The sequence below is a fragment of the Leptopilina heterotoma genome, unplaced genomic scaffold (genome assembly GCF_015476425.1).
Source record: "Leptopilina heterotoma isolate Lh14 unplaced genomic scaffold, ASM1547642v1 Lhet_12, whole genome shotgun sequence".
Classification (NCBI taxonomy): domain Eukaryota; kingdom Metazoa; phylum Arthropoda; class Insecta; order Hymenoptera; family Figitidae; genus Leptopilina; species Leptopilina heterotoma.
In genome coordinates, this window is record NW_025110837.1 from 1,340,230 (window position 1) to 1,349,871 (window position 9,642).

Sequence of the window (9,642 nt, forward strand, 5' to 3'; positions counted from 1 at the left end):
AATTTTACATAAAATTTCTCATTGAACTAGAAAAAATATATAATAATATAACAAAATAGAAATAAAAAATAGAAACATTTTATAAATTATAACAGAAAAAATGTATACTAAAATTATTAAAAAAATAGGGAGAAAAGTAGCAAGGAAAATATTATATATATTACAAAAATAACAAAAAAGGTGAACAAAATGATTGAAGTAAATGTAGATTTGAATAGTTATTGTATTGTTCTATTTTATAAAAACAATTTAAATTTTTCAATTCCTTGAACGTTAACGAGATTTAAGTTGATTGGATAAAATCTAATTTATATGGGAATAAATTAATGCGTCGTGTCTGGCAAAATTATGCCGCGAGAGAGAATGAAAGTGATAGTGAATAGTTGTGAATTTAAATATTCTATGTATATCACATCTGTCATATAATAAATAATACAATCATAAAATAATAATAATTTGTATAATATAGTTATATTATATAATAAATATTCCATGAATGTTGATTTTGACATTTTTTAAATAAACTTTTGCCGACAAAATAAAATACAGAATTTTATTTGGACGTTTCAATCGATAAAACTATCACTATAAGGTTTAATGCGAGTTGACTCTCTTTTAGAAATTTATATTTTCGACATATATAATTGAGACATATAATAATCAATATGTGGGCAATTCCACGTGAGATTTTAGATTTTAGTCGACCTCTTAAAATCGGCCAAAAATATTTTTTTTCTATTCTGTATTGAAGAAAAACAGATACGTATTTTTTATTTTTGTTTAATTGTTCAAATTTTCGAGTTACGAAATTTTGGACTTTTAATTGTAGACCTATATTCAGTAGCTTATAAGTCCAAAAATATTGAGTTTAAGAAAAAGTTGGCAAGGATTGAAAGTTTTAGTTTTCTTTCGACTTTTAAGAAATGTAAACAAAAAATTTTTTTTTTATAAACAAATTAATTTTTTTTAACTTTAGGCAGGATTTTTTTTTATTTTTTTTAAATTTATTTATACCTTATAGTATAGAGAAGATTGCTTAAATAGTCCCGAAATGGGCCTGATGTGTTAAATGAGTTTTAAAACATTTTCAAAAATCATTTGCAAGCATCACAGTGGGATTTCTTTTACAATTAACTTTTTAAAACTGTCTACAGCGTAGACCCTTTAATTTAAGGGGTTACACCACTTTGACCCGTTCAAAACATAAGCTTTTTCAACAATTTTTATTGAAGAATAGAAATTTTTTTAGGAAAATTAAATTACAGTAGGGTATTGTACTACTCTTGAACTACAAAAAAATATATATAAATTTCTTTTTTTTTAAATTGTCGGTTTGACAGATGATATGTTAAAGTGCTTTAAAAATGTATCGACATACGGTGGACACTATAACTCGGTCCAGAATTAAGCTAGACCAAAAAGTAGAAATGCTTTATTTTCTGTAGCTCAAAATCTAGCGAAATACGTATCCGTTTTAAAAAAAATTTATTTTTCGCAAAATTGCATCGATTTGAAGGAAAAAGTCCATATTTTTGCCTAAATTTCATAATTTAAAGTTGTCTAGAAAATTTAAATATTAATATTTCGAAAAATTCGTACGTATTTCGCTAGATATTTATATCACAAACAAAATAAAAAAAGAATTAAGAGAATCGATTGAAAATTGTGGCAGCTAGAGTGTCCACCGATTTTTCCAATACAGTTTTGAGAAAAACGAGTTTAAAGTTTTCATTACAATGTAAACGTTAGCGCGCGACCCTGCTTGAACAGTTCGAAAATTGTCTTTTTACTTAAGATATCGATATATAACTAATGACATATCATTTTGGTGTCCACAAAGAGTATTTTAAGCAAAAAAAATTTTTTTCAATTTTTTGAAAATTTCAAAGTGGTGTAACCCCTTAAAACAAAGAACACTCAAAACAGATTAAAAATTATACGCTGTAGACAGTTTTAAAAAGTTAATTGTAAAAAAATCCCACTGTGATGCTTGCAAGTGATTTTTGAAAATGTTTTAAAACTCATTTAACACATCAGGCCCATTTGTGTCACAAAAATCATCGTAAACAAATTGGCTGCCTTTATTCCCGTGTTACTTACCATATTTTTTATTCCTATAATGCACAAAAGTGGCGATTTCAGATAGCAGACGACAGGGAGTAAAAGTCATTCACTTGTTCGACTTGTATGAAAATGGCGGCCTTTTTTACCATGGGCAAAAAATAGTACATTTCGTAACAAGTGTGAACTGATGTAGTTTTTGAAACGAGCGCAATGTTTTTGGAACGAGCTGTAGGCGAGGCGCCGAGCCGGAAGCGAGTTCCAAAAACTGGCGCGAGTTTCAAAAATCAGTTCAAAGGAGTTACGAACGATACTTTTCATAATGAAGTCATAAAAAAGGGAAATGTTACAAAACATTGCCACCAATATACTATGAAGGCCTCATAAAGTTTCTGTCGCGCGGGGTCCAGGGGCGGAGCCCCGCTCGGGGGGTTCGGGGGGGCAAAGCCCCCCGACCGCAAAAAACCAACTTAAAAGAATAATAATTTTCGACATTTCAAAGAACGGCATTTCATAATACGTAAAGCCACCGGACGCGTCGGGGGGCGAAGCCCCCCGAAACCTAGTCGTGTATTTAGACGAATCAATAAAAATAATATAAATGTTATGAAAAAATAAAATGTTATGTACTTGTATTATAATCATCAAACTTTATTTATTATTAAAATTAAATATAATTTGTTTTTACAATAATTTTTTAATTATTAATTAAAGCTTTAACGTTTGGTAATATTAATTGGCAAATCAGTCTTCATCTTAATATTACACATCACAATTTTTAAAACTTAAATTTAACTTTAATACTGTAAACAAAAAATGTTACTTATTATAAGTAATAGTAACATTGGTACAATTTTCAATCACAATTTTTCCTGGCGAAGGATTGTTTACTCCCAGATTAAAGTTTTCAGAATTAGAAATGCGAAGTTTTTTCGAGGGAGCAGTATTCTCAGAATTATTATCATTTTGACCACCAATTATGGCATTGGAAATTCTCTTAGCAGTCTGTTTTTTATACTCTGTGGAATCTTCTACATATCCTTGAGCCACTCCTGCGGATTTCCACCCTCCAAGGCGCTGCAAATCCATTGTAGAAACTCCTGTATCTGCATAAATTGTAGCAGATGTTCTCCTAAACGAATGCCCTGTATATTCTCCTGCATTCTCTAACTTTAAAAATTGTGCAATTAATTTAGGAATTTTTCCTACAGTATTAATTCCAATCACTTGTACACTGCATTTTCCATTGTGATACTGCAGGAAAAAATTTTCTCTCGGTACGTTTAAAGGACGAAGGGCTATATATTTCTCAATGACTGGTACAAATTTAGGATCAACAACAAATCGCCTGGGAACATTGTTCTTTGTATCAGGGATGATCACTTCGAGAAGCTCTCCTTGTTTTTTTATGTCACCCATTTTAATTGAATAAATTTCTTGCTTCCGGCAACATCCACTGAGACCAAAAATCAGAACAACCTGTAAATCATATTACACTATTTTTAATATTGATTTTTATGGTATTTGATTAACTACATATTATTATTTTTATTTCTTTTATATATAAATTGGTGTTTATTATCATATTATAAATTATTTCATATTTATTACTGACTTTTTACAATTTATAAACTATATTTATTTTGTTTTTTATTTAATTTTTATTTATTTATTATTATACTATTTAATATTTATTATTTACTATTTACAATTTATAAATTATATTTATGTTATTTCATTTTACTTTTATTTTTTATATTTATTAATTATTTTATATTTATTTTTTTTCAGAATTTATTATATTTATTTCTTAAAGTAATAGTGAATTTTCTTTACCTTTGCTGCTAGATACATTTCATCTGGCGCAGTTTCCAAAAATAAGTTGATTTCAGCAGTAGAGAAAACTTTTGCTTTTTTCGATTTGTAGCCTCGAGAGTTTTGACTGAGTAGTGCAGATAATTCCTTATAATTATGAATTGAAATTTTTTTGTTAATTTGAATCGTACTTTTTAATTTGGAATAAATTGACCAAATGGTGGATGGTTTGTAATTTTTAATTAAATCCTTGAAATAAACCTTCAAACAATTTTCCGATGTGATTGCGTTGTTTGACTCTTTCCACTGAACGAACTTTTTGTACGCGTCTTCGTATGTGTTTTTCGATTTCTTAGGTAATAAATCGCTGCTCATTTCCTCTGCTTCTTTTCGAATTTCCGGCGGCGTGCAACATTCACTGTCGCTACTTTCCATTTTCTAATGATACAAATTTAATATTTAGTTTAATTGTGACAGAATAGAGGTTATGTTTTTTATTTCAAGTTCAAATTATCATCATCATGGTGAATTTTTCGTATATGAAACTTAATTTAAGCAAAAAACTTTATTTACAATGCACATAATGACCACGATGTAAGATTGTTGAAATTAAAGATATAAATTTTATACTTACTATTGTCAATATAACCTGGAGTAGATGAAAAACGTTTCTTTCGATTGAGTTTCGCGTTAATGGTAATCGAGAAGGTTACGTATTCAAGCTTCGTTTAGCTACAGTTCATTTCAAAAACATTGACTATGTTCTGTTGGTAAAACAGTGATGTTAAAAAGTAGACGAGAATGTGGAACATGCACAAACAAGGCTCTTTTTTGAACTCTGACGTCACACAGTGCTACTAGAGTCACTTTTAAGAACCATTCGTAAAAAAACAATTTTCTGCTTATCGACGGAGGGACGAATCACGCGTTTTTTATGACTCAGTTATGAAAAAGCATGGGACCAGCTGCTTTTTTGCCCTTGGGGAAAAACAGGTCGCCATTTTCATACGGTCGAACAAATGAACGACTTTACTCCCTGTCGTCAGCTATCTAAAAGCGCCATTTTTGTGCATGTGGGATAGAAAAAATTGTTTGTTTACATTTCTTAAAAGTCGAAAGAAAACTAAAACTTTCATTCCTTGACAACTTTTCCCTAAACTCAATATTTTCGGACTTCTAAGCTACTGAATATAGGTCTACAATTAAAAGTCCAAAATTTCGAAAATTCATAACTCGAAAATTTGGACAATTAAACAAAAATAAAAAAATACGTATCTGTTTTTTTTCGATACAGAATAGAAAAAAAATATTTTTGGCCGATTTTAAGAGGTCGACTAAAATTTCATGTGGAATTGTCCATATATATATATGGGCAATTCCACGCAAGATTTACCTATGACCTTGAGAATTCGGTTAAACATATTTTTTTCTCAATCTATATGGAAAAAAAAGAAATACGTGTTTTTTTATTTTTGTTTAATCGCCCAAATTTTCGAGTTATGAATTTTCGAAATTTTGGATTTGTAACTGTAGACATATTTTCAGTAGCTTATAAGTCTGAAAATATTGAGTTTAGAAAAAACTTGTCAAGGAATGAAAGTTTTAGTTTTCTTTCAACTTTTATGAAATGTAAAAAAAATTTTTTTTTTAATTTTTTTTTATAAACAAATTAATTTTTTTTTAACTTTGGACCCTTTTTTTAAATTTATTTATACCTTATAATATACAGAAAATTTTCCAAAAAGTTTTGGATTGGGCCGACGCGTTTAATGAGTTGTACAAAATTTTCAAAAATCACGTGCAAGGTGCTCGCGTTCTACGAAACGCCTCACAATGGAATTTTTTTACAATTTACTTCTCAACAAATGTCTACAGACTAAAATTTTTAATCGATTCGAGTGTTTTTTGTTTTAAATAAAAGGAGAACAATTTCTGAAGATATCTCTCCATGCAAACCTAAGAATCTTTAATTGTTTATAATTTAAAAAAAAAAAAGTTAACAAATTAATTGTGTAGTTTCCTTTAAAAATGAAAGATTATTTTCTTATTTTGCTACTACACATGTCCTAAATCAGATTCAATTAATATAATATACGACCACCAAATAAATAGTAAAACATAAAATAATTTATCTAAACTGTTATAAAAAATATTAGTTAACAAATAGTTAACTTTGGTTCCTCTCCATAAAAAAACTTTGTTCTTTCATATTCATATTGTACTTTAGGTTCATTTAATGAATACATCTCCCTTTCGTTAAAAAAACAATTTTTAATTGTTATAAACAATAATAGTTAACAAATAATGAACTTTGGTTCCTCTGCACCAAAAAGAATTTTTTTCATAGTTTTCATTCAAGTTTTTTACAAAGAATATATGTTAAAAAATAGTGAACGTATGAAATAGTTTGTTCCATAACTATAAACAATTTAATTTATATAAATTTGTATTAAATGTTTTTTTTCTTTCCTTGTGTTTTTGAAAATTAAAATAAAAAAATTAATTAAAATAAAATAAATGCAATTAATATATATTTTACATTAAAATGTTTATTGTTTTATTTTAACATACATTCTTTGTAATAAACTTGAATGAAAACTGTGAAAAAAATTCTTTTTGGTGCAGAGGAACCAAAGTTCATTATTTGTTAACTATTATTGTTTATAACAATTAAAAATTGTTTTTTAACGAAAGGGAGATGTATTCATTAAATGAACCTAAAGTACAATATGAATATGAAAGAACAAAGTTTTTTTATGGAGAGGAACCAAAGTTAACTATTTTTGTTAGCTAATATTGTTTATAACAGTTTAGATAAATTATTTTATGTTTTACTATTTATTTGGTGGTCGTATATTATATTAATTGAATCTGATTTAGGACATGTGTAGTAGCAAAATAAGAAAATAATCTTTCATTTTTAAAGGAAACTACACAATTAATTTGTTAACTTTTTTTTTTTAAAAAAATTATAAACAATTGAAGATTCTTAGGTTTGCATGGAGAGATATCTTCAGAAATTGTTCTCCTTTTATTTAAAACAAAAAACACTCGAATCGATTAAAAATTTTAGTCTGTAGACATTTTTTGAGAAGTAAATTGTAAAAAAATTCCATTGTGAGGCGTTTCGTAGAACGCGAGCACCTTGCACGTGATTTTTGAAAATTTTGTACAAATCATTAAACGCGTCGGCCCACTCCAAAACTTTTTGGAAAATCTTCTGTATATTATAAGGTATAAATAAATTTAAAAAAAAAAAAGGGTCCAAAGTTAAAAAAAATTAATTTGTTTATAAAAAAAAAATTTTTTTTTAATAAAAAATTAAAAAAAAAAATTTTTTTTTAATAAAAAATTTAAAAAAAAATTTTTTTTTTACATTTCCTAAAAGTTGAAAGAAAACTAAAACTTTCATTCCTTGACAAATTTTTTCTAAACTCAATATTTTCAGACTTATAAGCTACTGAAAATATGTCTACAGTTACAAATCCAAAATTTCGAAAATTCATAACTCGAAAATTTGGGCGATTAAACAAAAATAAAAAAACACGTATTTCTTTTTTTTCCATATAGATTGAGAAAAAAATATGTTTAACCGAATTCTCAAGGTCATAGGTAAATCTTGCGTGGAATTGCCCATATATACATATATACCCAGGTAGAAATTTCAACTCAGTACTGACCACTCACTGGAGAGTTTTTTTGGATACTGGACAGTCTGGCCAGAAAATCTGACAAGTGACTGGTTCAAAATGTAACGCACTCCTTCTGCTGTCACACACAGAAAAACTGAACTCAAAATGAGTCAGCACTGGTCAGATAACGAATAATAATAATTTATGGTAAAAATCACGAAAATCGAAAGTTTTGTAACGTTACAGTTTTCTTGAAACGATCAACACTTTTATATTAATGATACAAAGGTTTTGGGTTAATTAGTAGAGAATCATATTTTAAGATGCACACGGAAAGAAAGAAAGTTGACACAATCAGATATAGGGGGAAGTCCCTTAGTACCTAAGGTTTTCATAAAATAAAATTAAGGGCCGATTTCACCAACACCGATTAAAAGTTTATCAATGATTAAATCCTCAATTAACCAATCAGAAGCCTTTAAACTGTCTTTAATCATTGATTAACTTTTAATCGGAAGTTGGTGAACCTGCGGCTCTTAGACTACTTAAAAAAATATGACTTTATTTATGAATTAATTAACTCTACAATATATAACACCAAAATCAATTAATAAAAATAGAATATTTTGATAAACCTTTTTTTTAAGCTGAATTTAGTTTTGGTATCAAAATATTACAATTTTAAAATTGTCCCCCAGTACCGGACAGTCTAAAACTTTTAATGTTACGCGCAAGATATTATTGAAAAATGATGCAGCGATCACAGACTGTATTTTTGCCGCATTAAATGAAGTGTTTTTGCCAAGGATTTTGTAAAATAAAATCACCAAGTTTAGAAAAATTTATTTTTCTTTTTTTTTAAATTTTACAGTGCATCATATAAAATATACATTCACATTAAGTGTATGATTGGTTCAACGAATATTCCTGTCTAATATATTGAAATAAAACAGAAGTGACTTTACTATTCACTTATTGGCTGAGTTTACCTAGAAAAACCAATTTGTCAACTCAGAGAGAGAGAGAGAGAGAGAGAGAGAGAGAGAGAGAGAGAGAGATCCATGGCTTAAAACTTGGAAAAATTTAGTATAAGTATGGTTATAATTATTCAATGGTTGACTAGTTTCTAACAGATAGTTTTCGGTTTAGTTATGAATAAAAGTTTAAACAAAAATCGATTTTTTATAATTTTACATTATTTTAGAAAAAACTATGGCCATCTCCCCCGGACTTATCTTATTTCTTCCTACGATAACAGAAATTATTCAAATTGTTTTATACTCAGTCGGAAATCTGAATTTTCATTTTTCTCCGTGGTTCATAACGCCAGTCATCTACACGGAAAAAAAAGTACGTGAAAGTTTCATTGACTTGGTACTTGACTTTTGGATACGACACAAAATACTAAAAACAGTCTAGTCATTTTGCATGAGAGTTTCAAAAGCAGTCAATGAAATATTCTAGTACTTGCTTGAGAATTTCATTGACTTTCAAAAAAATTGTAAAATAAAAAAAATAATTTCCACTTGTTCACACAGTTTTTCTGAAATTTACTCATTCATTCACATAATATTTGGATAATTAATCACACAAACAAAGAACAATTATTGTATCACTTTTCGACGTTCGTCAACACTTATGAACTAACCTATAACACACACATATATTCGCGTATAACTTAAATATAAACACACACTTAACACTTAAAAGTACGTATCGAATTGTTCTTATATACCACATGGTGAAATTTTTCACGACTTCTGAGACATGCTATTTCACTGAAAACTGATACTTACATAACATTCTGTTTTGTGAGAAACACAAAATTAAAAATATTTTTTTGAAAGTCAATTCTTGAAGACAAATATATATTAACACTATTTTGTTTTTCATAAAATAATAGTATAATTACATCTGAAATTAACACAAATGAAAACAGACGATCAGCTGGCATTTACCTTGGGTAGAAACGCACACTGCGCATGCTCTACAGAATTTTCAAGCGCAGTCAACTAATCTTTCACGTACTTTATAAAACTAAACAAATGACTTTTCGTTAAAATTTAAAAAACACTGTTGCCCATACTAGTACTAGAATAACTCTAGGACCTTTTCTATATTTTCTAATAAATAT

At 27.9% G+C, this 9,642-nt stretch overlaps 1 protein-coding gene across 1 annotated transcript; it reads right to left on the reverse strand.

Annotated features, from left to right (window-relative positions):
* Window positions 1-2,750: 2,750 nt before the first annotated feature.
* Window positions 2,751-4,562, reverse strand: LOC122509710. The gene is made up of 3 exons (XM_043623941.1): window positions 4,511-4,562; window positions 3,898-4,314; window positions 2,751-3,540 (listed from the first exon to the last, which is right to left on the reverse strand). Exons 2-3 carry the CDS (start codon window positions 4,309-4,311, stop codon window positions 2,881-2,883), a joined length of 1,074 nt encoding a protein of 357 aa, XP_043479876.1. The 5' UTR covers window positions 4,312-4,314; window positions 4,511-4,562; the 3' UTR covers window positions 2,751-2,880.
* Between the last annotated feature and the right edge of the window lie 5,080 nt (window positions 4,563-9,642).